We start from the raw sequence: 15,374 nt of genomic DNA, 5'->3' as shown, positions 1-15,374 counted from the left end.
TAGCAAGAGAAGTCATGTTGCAAAATATCATCCCCACACAGCTGCATTAAACAGACTACAGCACTCTCCATCTAGATTGCCGAGAAACTCACCAATCTCTCAGCCAGCTACAGATACCGATTCCTACCTAGGAGTTTCCTCTTTGTCGAGTTAGGATACTTGACCGCATAGCCTCAGACAGAGCCGGGCAAATCCACCCCGCTTGTTCTCTTCATGCTAGCTGACATGTCGGTCATGACCCTGTATTTCTTCAAAGGCTCCGCTCAGCACAATCACTTACATCCGGAGAAATGCTGATTGTCACGTTGGCCCTGGGCCTCTCCATCTCAGCTAGCCACAAAACGGCACCATCGCCCGATTGAGCCAGTGACAGTTTGGTTGATGATGGTATAATAACCGTGCCATAAAACAGTTAAAAGCGCAATCTTTCAGCACATTTCCTTTTTTTCTTTGTTTAATAAGTCCCAGGCACCAGTCAGTAACAAAGACCATCACCCAGGAAATTCCAGTCATCATGAAGTACCAAGTGTGAGTGTATTGCTATTCTGCTCAGGTATCATTCATTCATAACCATGTCGCAGAGGTGATAAGGTCGAATTCGACATGGCCGATGGGACAGTTGGTGTCGGCTGGGTCGGAATGTTCTTCGTAATCACTACCTTGCCCTGTATAAATGCAGACAATTGAGAACAGGGCTGACAAATAGAATAGGGCGGGAAATATATGGTAAATGTCGGCGACTAGACTTATTCAATTGCGGAGTCGGAATTGAGGCCGCACAGGGGTTAATTGTCCAATTCATTCTCTACAAGGCCGTCATTCACTGAGACGCGGTTATATACTGCCAGGATAAAGTCACATAGAGCTTCGTTTCACATGAAAAAAAAAAAAAAAAAAAAAAAAAAGTCAGGAAAGCATCCAGACATATATCAATTCCAGAAGAAGTATATCCACTATGCGTAACCTTTTCAAATGAAGAGCAATCTTTTCCCAGTCTCAATTCCTTTAATGCCAAACATCTTCAAAACTCACTTTCTCAAGACTTTTCTGACCGTGGTAATGCCCAAAATAAACGCAATTAAAATAATCGCAAGGTACAACGAATATTTTGCCAAAGGAAACAAAGCAAACCGAAGATTATTTGACGCGACTGCGATATTATCTAGCAGCCAGACAAAGCGACGAAGAACCGGTGAGAGAAGATAGCCAAGAGCTCCCACCACAAACAGGCCCAACGAGCCCAGCAGGCAAGAGACGGTGGCCGCCCAAACATACCACATTTTCTCATTGTCGGGTAGAGTATGATGTGCCCTTTTATCGCGGACCGCGGCTTTGGTCGGCTGGACTTGCTCTTCCCTCTTCGTGCCCTCGTCTAGCGAAGAAGAAGTTGGCTTATCCTCCGTACAGACTGTGTTATTTGCACAAGCTTCATCTTTCGTCTTGCCATCATCGCAAGTTTTCGTTAGTTCGTCAATACTCGCTAAGCACTTTTTCTTTTCGTCTTCAGGTTGCGGAGAACGAATCCGTTTCTCGTCATCATCACTTTCATCCTGTTCGTCAAGCTGTATATTCTCGTAGACAGAATCCGTTGATGTTTTCCCGTTCGTGTCTTCAGGCTGCAAAGAATGAACAGCTTTCTTGTCTTCATTGCTTTTCTCCTTGGCCTCGAGCTGTTTCTTCTCGCAGGCGGGCTCGGTTGATGCTTTCCCGTTCGTGTCATCAGGCAACGCTGGGCGAACCATCTCCTCGTTATTCTTCTCTTTCTTCTTCTTATCAACTTCGCGTGGTTCGCCTCGGCCAGAAGGTTTTGAAGTTCTCCATTTCTTACTTCCAAATAGTGAAAAGTGTCCCATTGATTCTAGCCCGTTTCCAGCACCTCTGACCATAACTATGCTCTCATTGAAAGCCTTGTACATGGCCACATTGAGCTCTTTATCCGATACGATCGAATGTGCTGTGAATATCAGGTTAGTCATATAAACGTCAGACATCTGGAATCGTTAAACCGACCGTAGGCTAGCACATCCTCCGATCCTTGGCACTCTGGTTTAACCAATAACGCAACGCCTTGTACTGAATGGAGAGCTCTGCTCACCACCGCTTGACCAAGTCTCATTTTCTTCAGGAAAAGCCAAAACCGGGTATTTGACTGTCCTTGATGACCTGTCAAGAGTCGCTCCAGCTTCTTGCGGCAACTAGATTCGTATTCGGGGGAGCCGTAGTTCAAATCGACACTCATGGTCCAAGTCTCAAACATTATAGTAGCCGCTGCCATGTCGCTAGTAAAGGTCTCATCTGTTCCGCCTGCCATACATTATCAGCATTTTAGCCACGCAACGGGTAGAAACTCCATTACCTAGTTTCTGATAAAGTGTCTTATGATCCAAACCAGTACCATCTTTTTCATGATTCGGATGTTCCAAAAACTTGGTTGTAGCAACGTTACGAATGTGTAACTGGTCAAGGTCCCCATATTCTTTTAGCTCAAATGTCCATTTAAAAGGAATATCTCTTCCTTCGCGCCGCATAAATTGGATCAGGCCCCTGATGTAATTCAACTGTTGGGCGCCGTGTTTTTCGGTCAATTTCTTTCCTACTACGCATGGTTCTGCTAGAAACCACGCTATCAAATTCATGAAGGCTTTCTTTCTGAAGAAGATGATTCTCGAACCATGAAACGCGAGATCAATCAAAAGACCGTTGATTACTCGGACGTGTTGTGCCGGAATTTTAAAGATTGTGAAGTAGAAATTGTCACATTCGCACAATTTCTTGCTGCTTCCAATTCTTGGCACCAGGTGTCCATTGACCTCTTCCATTGGTGTAATCATTGCCTTTCGAATGGGGAGATTCTCCAATATGGATTCATTTCCATTGCCAAGGCCGGTCTCATTCTTAGTTTGTTGCCGCACTGTAGCAACTGGATTCTCACTGTCGATTGACTCAGGCAAATGGTTGTACCGCAAGACTATCATGAGCTTTGGCGAAATGGGGGCAAACCTGTGAAAGCAAGGAGCCAAGTCCACATGGTTCATCATAGCCTCAATGTGGTAGGCTGCAATCTTCCCTTCGGTTACGTTGCAGCAGTTGTCCGTAAGGATGAACTCGTCGACGTGGTCTTCTGGTGTGCAGATAGTCATATACATCTTATTCATATGATCAATAAACGTGTCGGCAATGGGGAAGTAGATGCTGTGTTTGATTAGCTCGACCCAGATCCCTGCCGGATCAATCTCCACATCAATGATTATCTCTAAGCTCTGAAGCCAGACATCAAGCGGCTTTGTAAGCCCGTAAGTTTCCATGAATTCCTGCAACCACATCTTATCATCCCCATCGTAATCTTGTACGTTGTCGAGGTTGTATTTTCGGTGGTATTGCACGCTACGCAAGGTAAGCAGGAACATGAATTTGCGTAAGAAATCATTGTCTTTTCTTGTTAGACATATGTTATCTTTGCCGTTTTTATACGTCTTGACGATCTTGCGATAAATGAGGCTCGCCTTGCTTTCCATAGCGGCAAACTTCTTCTCGAGATGGCCATGGTCTTTCAGCAGGTTTTCGGTGTCCTCGTACATGTCCTCCATGCCGCAAGTACGTCGTACAGCACATTCTTCCAGGTAAAAGTCACCAGAGAGGTGGAGGGTATTAACCGCTGGCTCTCCAGAATACATCCCAGTCTTGGCGTTGCGCTTCTGGCCCTTCGCCGTGTCGTGGGAGTCGGGAGCGACATACTTGTGGGCAAAGTTCTTGAGGAGAAATTGAGGAATGAAATGTTGATACTGATGCGACGGCTTGCTTGCTGCGATGCTTGGCTCTGTAGGATTTGGCCCGACGGCGACAGGATCCGGTTCGGTAGCCATGTTGTGAGGCTGGAATGTTTTTGTTGAACGGTGAACCCCCGCTTCAGCTGGCGGGCTGGGATCATGATGCCTGTTTCAAATTCATGTACGAAGAGCCAGACAAGCCAATCGACGCCTCGCCAGCCTGCCGGTCAGGGATCAACCATATTCCATCGTGCCGTGCCGACCAGGCTGTGCACCTATGCAAGGGAAATGAACCTATCAACGCTTTCGGCTGGCATGATTGTGCAGACAGCTGTTCGCTTCGATGTGAAAATGCATAGCACAAGCGAGAGGATAACGTAGTACAGTAATGCTCTCTTAGAATTGTACTATGCCGCTGAACTGTTTGTGAGGTGGATTCGACATTAAAATAAGGCACAGCTCTTTATAATGAATTGTGAGATGATTCATTGAGTTGGTTCAGAATTGACACGCTCGAGTGACAGCAGTGACGCGTATAGGTGACATCGTGCCTCAGGCACTTTCACTGCACAGAATGCAACATTATCTAAAAACCCAAGCCCGCAAGTTAATGGATGTCTCTTACACGAAATAACACTACATGGAACATACCCAGGTGCTATTTATACGTAAGGCTGAATGTACGCAGCTTGTTACTCACATTGGCCTCCACAAACAACCAAGTTACCCTGTAAACTGGTATCTGGCGTGGTATTGTCTGGCCAGCAGCTCGAATTCAATTGAATTAAAATAGTAAAATTCAAAAATAAAGTTCTCTAGGTTTTGAGTTATATACGAGATGATTTGAGATAGTGAGAGTATTGTGGAATGAAATAATCACCTGCCTTGATATTCACCCCGCGTCCTCAACTAACTGATTAATACACGTCGCAGGTGCAGCTTTGCCCTTGGAATAAATAGATATCCATTTATAATCTATTACCTACCCTTCCGAGTGGGCATATTATGTTACCTAATTTTCAAAGCTCCGTGAATTGGACCGCTCATTCAAGTTGCAAATAAGATAGCTCAACGCTCTTGTCACGAGGCCCTCCAGCACTATGTCACTTTCAGACTAAATATGCGCACAGGAAATTCTCACAAATATCTCATACGACTACCAGCCTTGAAAAGGCTATAAAGATGCTTAATTTGTCGCTCGTACTTAAGCCCTTCCACTCCACCTTCCTACTTGCGATAGCAAGGATCGCGGAATCCCGGTCATAAGGCTTCTCGGTCCGATTTGCCTAGGACTGCAGACGTGAGCTGTTTGCTAATAAATAGCTCTACCATCCCGAGATGCATATATATCAAGGTTTTTATAACACGTCTCCATTTCAACAGCTACTCTCCGCAAACCCGGGGACTCAGCACTGCACCGTGATAGGCTCATGGTCTATCATACAGGCCTCACGATGCAGCCACATCGCCCACTCCAAGATGCCGGGAAATGGCCCTTCTCCGGCCCCATTGATAACACCTCACAGGCAGCAATTGGAAACATCTGCGTCATCACACAGCCTTGGCAACTTCCTTTCGAGTCTGTCCCGACGGGAACTTGGACTTTGACACGGCCCCACCAGCGGAGCTATCGCCGTATTTCTCTTCGGCCGCCCTACCGGAGCCGCCATCATCGACTTGCTTCGGACATCGTTGACCCGAATTCTGGCTCATGGAGTTTTGAATCTGTCCGAAGAGAGCCTATATTCACTTTTGACCCCCATTCTTTGTTCGACTTGAGCTTTGCCCGCACTATTATCCTTGGCTATCGTCGTGGTTCGTCGACGGCGGACCGTCGGCGAGACTGGCCTTCAAAACCAGGGTTTTGGCCGTCAAATGATGTTGGCATAGTGTGATAAGAATTCTATTGCATAATTAGTACGTGGCTCCTGGTTCGATTGAAATCCATCAATCCAAATGCCCCTTTCCAAGATCGCCGTACATCCACACTTGATACTAGAAGAGTGGGTACTCAGGAGGCGCCACAAAGACTCTTCTTGAAGATCATTGAAAAAGGATGAGTATCTCTTTGTGAGTTTTCTATTCAATTGTTACTGTACCACTCTAGTTATTCTTATTACACCCAATTCACTCTTTTCTTATAACGCCTCGCTCGATCACCTCCTCAAAATGGCGTATAAACCGAGTATATGCACAATGTCTCTGGGGAGATGCTACGCTGGCCATTCTCTCCCAGAAAAACTAGACGTGGCCATGAACTCCGGCTTCACAGGCATCGAGTTATTCTACGAAGACCTGCTGGATCTCGCCAAGAAGATGCCTGGAGGAGCCAGTCCGGAAAATCATATCTCGTCCGCCCAGTTGATTAGAGGATATTGTGACGACCGAAATCTCGAAATCATCTGTCTCCAGCCATTCATGCACTATGAAGGCCTCGTGGATCGCAGCTTGCATTATCGGCGTATAGAAGAGATGAGGCTCTGGTTCAAGATGGCACATGTGTTGCGCACTGATCTTATCATGTTGCCAAGCAGCAACTTACCATCAGAGCAAATCACTGAAGACATGGACTGCATCATCCAAGACATGGTTGAAATAGCTGAAATGGGTCTTCAAGAAACACCCGTCATTCGGTTTGCATACGAAGCTCTCTGCTGGGGAACTCGTGTTGAGACCTGGGAAGCCAGCTGGGACGTTGTGTGCAAAGTAAACCGACCAAACTTTGGTATCTGCCTAGACACATTCAACATTGCAGGCCGCATATACGCTGACCCTACAATGCCAACTGGCCGCAACCCAGACGCCACTCAGGCATTGACACAATCTCTGGATGGCCTCATCCAGTCTGTCCCAGCCGATAGAATATTCCTCCTGCAGGTAGCTGATGGAGAGAGACTGGAGCGCCCATTACTTCAGGATCACGAATTCTACGATCCAGAACAGCCACCTCGTATGAGCTGGTCTAGAAACGCAAGGCTATTCTATGGCGAACCTCATTACGGAGGTTACCTACCCATCCGAGAAATTCTTCAAGTTCTTGTTTCGCGGATTGGTTTCAAAGGCTGGATAAGCCTTGAGGTCTTCAACAGGCGTCTGGCAGATACAGATCAGTCCGTTCCAGAAGAAATGGGCAAGAGAGCAGAACAGTCATGGAACAGCCTCAAGAGTGACTTCAATCTGAGTACCTATAATCTCAGCTATACGAGCAAACTTTTCGATTTATTACAGTACGTACTTCAATCTGGGTTTTCGTTTTCTGACAAAACGGCTAAGATGTACCTTTGAAGCAGCCTATTACACCCAAAGAAAATGCTATGGAGCCATAGGCCGAGTAACGACTCGCAGCATATTGTTCGGACTCCCATATGATTCTCATTGGTTCGCGAGATAGTAACTCCTTCACGAGATGTAAACAATTCAGTCGAAGCTACAGATGTGGGGATGATAGTCAATTAGAAGGACAGGGAGTAGATCATGGCCAAGCTTTTGTGGCGATTTATTAATTTCATCAGCTAGATAGACCCTGCCTAGTATTATATGAGTGAGTGAAAGAATTTGAACGTTGTACTGGAACATCGAAACATCTAATAGCTTAGCGTTACAGTTCTTCAATTTCCTGTAACCGTACCATATATTGCTCTCGGAGACGCTTGAGGTAGCCAGAGATAGTCTCCTTGTTTGAGGACTTCTTGGCTTGGTTAATGGCTTCATAAAGGTTCAACGCGAGTCTGCGTCGGTGAATCTCTTTATATGCGTCAGAGCTCTGTCGGTTCGACTCTCGCCTTTTTCTCAAATCATTCGCAACGGTCTCTGCGCAGTTGATAAAACTCTGCGGCATTCCAATGGCGCGAGCCAAAGCGATTCCATAATGGTTTTCGTCATCGACAGTTCCGGCATCAGCTTTGTACAGCATTGTCAATTGCGGCAATCCTCCCTCCCCAACGGATGTGCTGGATAACAGATGGAGATTGAGGACGCCGATACGGTCTGCAAACACTCGAGCCAGCTCGACAAAGTGCGTTGCAAACCAGATAGATGCCCTAGTGTTGAGCAGAGCTTCGGATATGGCCATTGCGATGGCCATGCCATCTCTGGTGCTTGTCCCGCGGCCTAGCTCATCAATGATTGCGAGGCTCTTGTTGTCTATATTTTTCAGAATGAAAGCCATTTCCCTCATCTCCACTCCAAAACTCGAGAGATTTGCCTCAATATTATCTTGGGTCGAGATGCGGGCAAAGATGTTGTGTATGATGGGAAAGGATGCGAACTCTGCCGGGACAAAACATCCAATTTGGGCCATAATTTGAAGCAACGCTACTGAGCGTATGTATGTACTCTTACCGCTCATGTTACATCCTGTAACACAGTGAAAACGATGCTGCTCGGCAGAATAGTAATCGTTGGGTATGTACTCGCTTGCCATTTTCTGCAAGTAATAATGTTCAGCCTGTGCAAAGCAATTTGTACTCAAGTTGTAGGGCGGTGCGTTACCTTGTCGAGAATTGGGTGCCTTGCTGATTTTAAAGCCAAAGTGTCCTCCATATTTGGCCTCACATAGTCGCGCGTGGTGGTGATTTGACCAAAGGACGATATCATATCCACAAGAGCAATTGATTCGCATATCCGGAACAAAGGTGATACCTGGCGTCGAAGTTCTTTTACCAAGTCACGAACGGCGGCGTCGCTTCGCATGACTATCTCGTTTGAAGTGTCCAAGAGCCGTTGATTTAGCTTGACAAGATTGAGCGTCTGACATTCCATGTGATTCTTTTTTGGAATCACATTTATGAAATCTTGTCTTATTATATCCTTGTCCAAGTCCACTGTAGGGATTCGGAACCAGTATAAGCGGCGATTATCGAATTTCAAGGTTGCCGCAACACGATATTGTTCTGTATACGCGTGTGTCAATTTTCATTCTTTGGGTTAAGCGATGGTGGCCTCCCATACCGTTGATCATATCTGAGTATGCGTGAATAGCTTCGGTAAGCTCTCTGTATGTTTGACGAGCAACATCCAACATGCCGCTAATACCGGATTTGACTGCAAAGGCCCTTTGGTTGCGTAGATCTAGTGGAGATTTCATGTAGGTGACATCAGGTTCAATTACCCTTTTAATGTTGAGTAAAATTGGAACCGTTGTCTCGGGTTGGCATAGATTCCGTATCTTGACAAGCAAGTCGCTTTTTGCTGGGTGAAGGGCTCTGTAGAGGTCAGGAACCGATTCCAGAAATGATTTTATCATGAGTATGTGGTTGAGTTGTTCTTCAACCGCAGATACTCCAGTAACATTCCGAATAATAACTAGCTGTATTCATAGGTTATCTAAATGTTGATGGGTTAATATGCTGTGGCTTACCTTTGTGAGAGTTTTCTCAGCATCGTGGAAAAGTTTGAGGGCTGATTAGTGACTCAGTAAAGTATTCACCTAATCGATATTCCAGCCGCTCTCCATACCTTTGCGAATTTCATGAAACATTTCTTCGTTGGTGACCATTTCTTCCAGCGCATCGTAGCGTGTCTTGATGAAGCCATCGAAATCGGTAGGTGGCTGGAGCATATTGTTGCGGAGCACGCGAGAGCCCATCGGCGTAAGAGTGTGATTTAACAATCCAAACAGGCATTCTTTCGATTTGGCTGACTTTAGGTTTCGCATCACCTCCAGTGATTGCATAGCGGATATGTCTATCATCATGGTGTCTTCGGAAGGTTGATATCTGATGCGCAGCGACTGAGGCGAGAAGCTGAGATTAAACTGGCGATCGATATATTTCATTGCCTAGTTTTCGTAAAATCAGTGTCTTTCAATGAAGAGTAAAAAGGGGGAAACAACATACCGCAGAGAAACAGCATATAGCGTAATATTTGCCCTGAATAGCCACTTTGATTGATCCAATATCACCTTCAGGGGCAAGGTGCTCTATGTACTCTATGCCAGCGGATTCAGACCAGGCAGAACGGTCGTGAGAGGACATCTCCGCCTCAGGTATCAGTCGCTGAACAAGAGAAAAGAATGTGCTAGGCTCGTTGGGAGAGCATGCCGAAGGCATAAAGACTATGCGTGAAGGGCACGCTAGTTGAAGCTTGTGAATTGTCCTCACGTAGGATTGGTTGTCACATATCTGGCTGAGAGTCACTTCACCGAGAGAAAGATCGACAGTAGCGATTCCCACTGTAGGAGTGACGCCTCGTGCTTCACTAACTGCGCACACAACATCGTGAGAGTCGCTTTGCCCAAGGATAGAAGGCGTGGCTTCGCTTCGACAGCGACGTGAGGGAGTGGTAGGACGAGAGGTAGTCGTCGAGGCTGTTCTGTAGGGGGTACTGGGTCTAGAGCTGGCAATGGATGGAGAATATCGAGATGAAGGGTTGTCTTTAATTCTGAGAATATGGCTAATAGCTTGGCTGGAGCTGGTACCAGATTGATAGCCGGGAGAATTAGGCGGGACTGAGCTGGAAAAGTAAGAGGAAGCTGCCCCCGTTGTTCGAGACGAGGTTTGAGATGATGGAGACGACATGGCGGCTGAGGATGAAGAGGGGGCACCTGAGTAGAGCTGGTAGATGGAAGATTGCGGCAATCAAGGCCACAATGGCAAAATCGTCGTAAAATCTACGAAAGTTGCTCAAGATTCGGTGATGATCAGGATTAGAATATGCGCTGTGGTGGCCAGTTTGTGAATGAGTGAAAGATACAGCAGTTGGACAGGTTGAAGTTGAGGATTCTATTAATTTATGGTTACGGTATTGCTGAAAATTTAAGTACTACTAGGTAAGAAGCTGCAAACTCATCCATCATTGCACCTGCCCATTCACTTATCTGATAGAGAAGATTGATTATCTGCATTATCAGCATATCAACGAGCAGGAAGGAGCTGTCTCGAGAAGCATGTGATGTTACTGGCTGCTTGTACGTACCAATCAGCTCTTGCAGCTGTCCAGGTACCCGAGCCAGGGAGCTGAGTCATGGTTAGTAGGGACCGCGGTTTAGCCCGAAACTTCTCCCAAAACAACCTTCTTCTCCACGTCTTGACCGCGCTGTGACGCCACGAATCACATTGGACACGCACAGGTTTGACTTCAAATCCACACGCAGTCTAGCGATATCAGCGCGAACCGCCGGCGCACCAGAACAGCCATGTTTGGGATCCTCGAGGCCGTTGCCGTGCCCCATGCCGGCGTTTTCAGCACGTACGAGGAGCTGATCAAGGACCTCAATGGTCGAATGGAGAAGGAGGGCTACAAGATTGTCAAAGCTAGGTCGCACCGCTCACGGATGGGTGGTGCCGATATCCCTGGCAATGACATTGTCCGCTGCGATCTCGTCTGTGATCGAGGTGGCCGCCCGTATAAATGCATGGCAACCAAGCACAAGACCACCACCAAGAAGACTGATTGCCCCTGGAAAGCCAAAGCTGTCAATCGCAAGAGCATCGGCGGCTGGGTCTTGACCATCTCCTGTGACCAGCACAACCATGCCCCTGGAACCCCAGAGCCACCAACGCCCACTGAGATGAGCGAAGATGAGAATGAACTTACTGAGCTTCAAGGTTGGTCATTGGATGATTTCATGGCATCCAAGGCTGGGATTCTAATCCATACGTGATAGAAATCGATGACGGCCCACGCCCCGACACACAGACAGCAACGGCTATTCAGCTGGCTGGCATCTCCGAAACGACGCTTCGATTGACCGGCGATACTTTCCACCAGCTCAAGTCCGACTATCGTAAGATGTCACAGCCAGATCGATTAAACGCGTTGGCACAGTTTCAGATGCAAATTGCAGCCATCTACGCCGTCCAGAATGAAGATTGGCAGCGTCAGCGCAGGCAAGAGGCCCAAGACAAGAGACATTTGCTGGTGGATAAAGGCCGCAGAACGCTGTCAGCACAGAAGCAGCGTGCGAGGCGCCGTGGACGGCAAGAAGACCAATCGCAGCAGCACCAGCACCAGCAAAACATGGACCAACAGGCGGTCCATCATCAACTGCAGCAGGAAGCACAGAATAGTCATCTCCAGCCGTTGATGCAAGGATCGCATTTTCAGCTTGCCCAGAATCCCACCACCGATCCCGTCCCCATCCCTGGTGGGATGGCGACCACCTCAATCTTTCCCGTGTTCGGAGGCACGCCTAAGAGAATGCGTGGCCACCGGCCGTCAATGCCGACGCAGCCTGATGTCTAGGCTCTCTCTTGACAGTCATCTTCAAAAAGCATCGGATATCTCATCCGATGCAACTTTTTTTGGCCCATTAATGCTACAGCTATCGACCGGGGCCCTTGAGGCATTGGCGTGGGCTTACCTTTCTTGGCGAAACCCCACATTCTCACCGCCTTAATTTTTCGTCGAGGTCCTAGTTTTTTTTGCCATTTGGCCCCACCATTGTGATTCTGTAGCGAACTCTGAACAACATTTATCGAAGCATCGTCAGGCCAAGAAAGCTCTTCAACTTGCCATGGCTACGGTGGTACCCCCTCCGTCCAAGCGCCAGAAGCGCGAAAACTTGGAAAAAACACAGATACAGCAAGATGTCACCGCCGTTGCGGCCGGCCCCGCGGGCTCCTTCAAGGCCCGGTTTCTCGACAGCGACGGAAAGCAGATGGCCGATGTCATCGAAGTGCCTCTTGCTGATGCATCTGAGAAAAATCTATCATTATTGTTAAACACGCTGCTAGCTAGGGTTTGTATCCACCACTTGATTGGACGTACCAATGGAGCGCATTGGCTGATGGGTGACGAAAATAGGAAAGGGAAGAATTCCTCCCATATCGCTTCCGAATACATATCCCAGAGACGGATATTATCGTTGATCAATACCCGACCGACCTACTCCAACTTTTACGCAGCCATGGCATTGAGAATCCATTTGAAACCACGGTTACGCTTAGTGCCGAACCTCAGGCTGTTTTCAAAGTCCAAGCAGTCACGCGGATGTCTCATAGAATACCTGGGCATGGAGAAGCAATCTTGGCTGCTCAGTTTAGTCCTGCCACTAGCGGCCTATTGGCAACGGGTTCTGGAGATAAAACTGCCCGGATATGGGACACAGCAACCGGCACTCCCAAGTACACTTTGTCTGGTCATGCGCACTGGGTTCTGTGTGTCTCTTGGTCCCCCGATGGTATGCGCTTGGCCACTGGAAGTATGGACAAGTCTGTACGACTTTGGGATCCTGCGACAGGGAAACCTGCTGCCGGCACCGGAGCTTTGACAGGGCATTCGAAGTGGGTTACCAACATTGCTTGGGAACCGTATCATCTTTGGGAGCATGGATCTCCTCGGCTGGCGAGTGCGAGTAAAGACACAACAATTCGTGTTTGGGCAGTAAACACAGGACGGACCGAGCATGTCCTGTCCGGCCACCGGAGCAGCGTGAGCTGCGTCAAATGGGGAGGAACTGGATTGATCTACTCGGGCAGCCATGACAAGACAGTCAGAGTCTGGAACGCCGAGAAGGGAACACTGGTGCACACGCTATCCTCTCATGCCCACTGGGTAAATCACCTGGCTCTGTCTACTGACTTTGCACTACGCACGTCATTCTACGATCACCAGCCAACACCAAGTGGCGAGGAGGAAAGACGGAACAAGGCAAAGGAGCGTTTTGAGAAGGCAGCTAGATTCCAGGGAAAGATTGCTGAACGTCTTGTATCAGCCTCTGTAAGTTTACTTGGCAAACAATCCATGGTATTGCTTCGTTGCTCTAACTTGATCTCGTGCTTAAACAGGACGACTTTACCATGTACCTCTGGGATCCTTCCCAAGGCATAAAACCGGTTGCACGGCTTCTGGGACACCAAAAGGCCATCAACCACGTGACATTTTCCCCTGATGGCAGTCTCATCGCGAGTGCCGGATGGGACAATCACACCAAAATCTGGAGCGCAAGGTTTGTGTTTCGAGGACACCGAGGGAATGCGTTTGGCACGTGCTAACATCATGTCCGATATAGGGATGGCAAATTCATCAACACACTCCGTGGCCATGTCGCGCCCATATACCAGTGTGCTTTTTCTGCCGATAGTCGGCTCCTTGTGACGGCATCCAAAGATACCACATTGAAAGTGTGGTCGATGGCTACGTGTAAGCTGGCCGTTGATCTACCGGGACACCAAGACGAAGTTTTTGCCGTATGTTTGCCCCCTTACCCTCCCAATTTGTTAACTCCCGAGCCAATGGCTAACAGCGTGCTAGGTTGATTGGAGCCCTGATGGACAACGAGTAGGCAGCGGAGGAAAAGACAAGGCCGTACGCCTTTGGATGAACTGATGACGATGATGGGAGCGAATCAAAAAAAGGGTAAAGCATGTGTGTTATCGGCGTCCAGTCAGGGATTGATTACGTGTATGTTCTAGGTCTAGACTCTGTAGAGCTGTTTGTGCAGCATCCGCTAATGATAGAGAGCAAATGTGGCATTGCCCAAGGGCACGGCTGATGCAATTTACATGAAGCACTTTGTGAGCAAGGCCTGACGGACCAGTCGTATGCTAGCTTAAGGGGGAATTCCAAGGAGAGCCAAGCCCTGCGCCAATTACTGCCGAGTCTGCCCTGTGATACATCGTGACAGCGCCCTACATGACGCATATAAGCTGGCAGAGGCGTTTGGGGAGCTTCTGCTGACGCCTACTTGCGGCGCAGGCGATCCCTCTAGGCAAGCAGGCAGTTTTCGTTGCCTGATATCGCAACAGAGGTGCGGGGTAAGAGCATAGCAAGAGAAGCTTTTGTGATAGTGGTGGCAACGAGTGCTTTCACACCCGCCAAGCGGTCATAATGGCCTGGCGTGACATCTAGTTGACTTTGTTTTAACTTAACAAGGCCATCAGTATAAACAAGGCACTACTAGCTTAAGCCGTTGTCTAACGTCTAATAGCAAAAGGTACTGGTTACATGTACCTAGATAGATTGCTAGATTGTCTCCGGATAACGAGAGATTGGGAGACGGGTAGGGGGGTCTGTTGAAAATGATCGTCTCTTACAAGCCAAACTGTAAAAGTGCACGGTATCCGGAAGCTGAGTCATGACCAAAAGGGCGAAGGAAGTCATGACAAAAAAGGGTGAAGGAATATCTCCGCTGGCATGGGCTTGGCACCCACCACAGGCTGCATCATTCTGGACTCAAGCCGGGATGGGCGAATATCTCGTGCGTGGAGCTGTGTCAACCACTAGATCTCGCCTCGGCCAAGGTTGCACAGCATGGACACGACACGTACGGAGTGCATATTTCCTGAGATGTCATATAATACCGAACACGAACTAAATAACCCTATCAGAGAGTTGCAGAGCGTCGCAGAGCAGAGTAGGATTTTTGAGCGCAATTCAATAATACCCGGATAAGGCGGTGATATTCAATATGAATTATACGGTAAGCTAGGTAACGTTTTTTAATTCGTTTTCCCATTCCAAGGGCATCGGATAGATTGTCTTGTTTGCCACAAAGGGCGATGCAGGGATCGACAGGGCCAATGATACATGTCGGCATAACAACGTGGGAGAGGAAAAGATGCCGCCAGGAAGAAGCAAAAACAGCGCATCAATATCGAGATTGGTTTATATGCCGCTGACCCAAAGGAGGAAGAATCGGAGGTCTCATTGTGATACTGTCTTTTT

General features: G+C 47.8%; 5 protein-coding genes across 5 annotated transcripts; 3 read left to right on the top strand and 2 right to left on the bottom strand.

Moving 5' to 3' along the window:
- Positions 1-935: 935 nt before the first annotated feature.
- V8C40DRAFT_85925 (DUF4238 domain-containing protein) lies at positions 936-4,248 on the bottom strand. The gene is made up of 3 exons (XM_083223531.1): positions 2,357-4,248; positions 2,011-2,304; positions 936-1,954 (listed from the first exon to the last, which is right to left on the bottom strand). The coding sequence occupies exons 1-3, from the start codon at positions 3,861-3,863 to the stop codon at positions 1,029-1,031; spliced, it is 2,727 nt and encodes a 908-aa protein (XP_083069266.1). The 5' UTR covers positions 3,864-4,248; the 3' UTR covers positions 936-1,028.
- Positions 4,249-5,656: 1,408 nt separating this feature from the next.
- On the top strand, positions 5,657-7,136 carry V8C40DRAFT_282189 (xylose isomerase-like protein; the record flags this gene model as incomplete). Its single annotated transcript, XM_083221752.1, has 2 exons — positions 5,657-6,994; positions 7,094-7,136. Exons 1-2 carry the CDS (start codon positions 5,937-5,939, stop codon positions 7,134-7,136), a joined length of 1,101 nt encoding a protein of 366 aa, XP_083069265.1. The 5' UTR covers positions 5,657-5,936.
- A 229-nt stretch (positions 7,137-7,365) lies between these two features.
- On the bottom strand, positions 7,366-10,444 carry V8C40DRAFT_282187 (MutS family protein MSH4; the record flags this gene model as incomplete). The annotated part of the gene is made up of 7 exons (XM_083221751.1): positions 9,605-10,444; positions 9,225-9,546; positions 9,127-9,167; positions 8,718-9,075; positions 8,259-8,659; positions 8,109-8,193; positions 7,366-8,036 (listed from the first exon to the last, which is right to left on the bottom strand). The coding sequence occupies exons 1-7, from the start codon at positions 10,283-10,285 to the stop codon at positions 7,366-7,368; spliced, it is 2,559 nt and encodes an 852-aa protein (XP_083069264.1). The 5' UTR covers positions 10,286-10,444.
- Positions 10,445-10,467: 23 nt separating this feature from the next.
- Positions 10,468-12,087, top strand: V8C40DRAFT_85885 (uncharacterized protein). Its single transcript, XM_083223530.1, has 2 exons — positions 10,468-11,314; positions 11,374-12,087. Exons 1-2 carry the CDS (start codon positions 10,903-10,905, stop codon positions 11,949-11,951), a joined length of 990 nt encoding a protein of 329 aa, XP_083069263.1. The 5' UTR covers positions 10,468-10,902; the 3' UTR covers positions 11,952-12,087.
- Positions 12,088-12,222: 135 nt separating this feature from the next.
- Positions 12,223-14,568, top strand: V8C40DRAFT_282185 (WD domain-containing protein; the record flags this gene model as incomplete). The annotated part of the gene is made up of 5 exons (XM_083221750.1): positions 12,223-12,447; positions 12,513-13,427; positions 13,496-13,656; positions 13,720-13,897; positions 13,962-14,568. The coding sequence occupies 5 exons, from the start codon at positions 12,223-12,225 to the stop codon at positions 14,034-14,036; spliced, it is 1,554 nt and encodes a 517-aa protein (XP_083069262.1). The 3' UTR covers positions 14,037-14,568.
- Between the last annotated feature and the right edge of the window lie 806 nt (positions 14,569-15,374).

This window comes from Trichoderma camerunense (assembly GCF_050948025.1).
Source record: "Trichoderma camerunense strain CBS 138272 chromosome Unknown V8C40scaffold_19, whole genome shotgun sequence".
Classification (NCBI taxonomy): Eukaryota; Fungi; Ascomycota; class Sordariomycetes; order Hypocreales; family Hypocreaceae; genus Trichoderma; species Trichoderma camerunense.
This window is presented reverse-complemented; position numbering and strand designations above follow the sequence as displayed.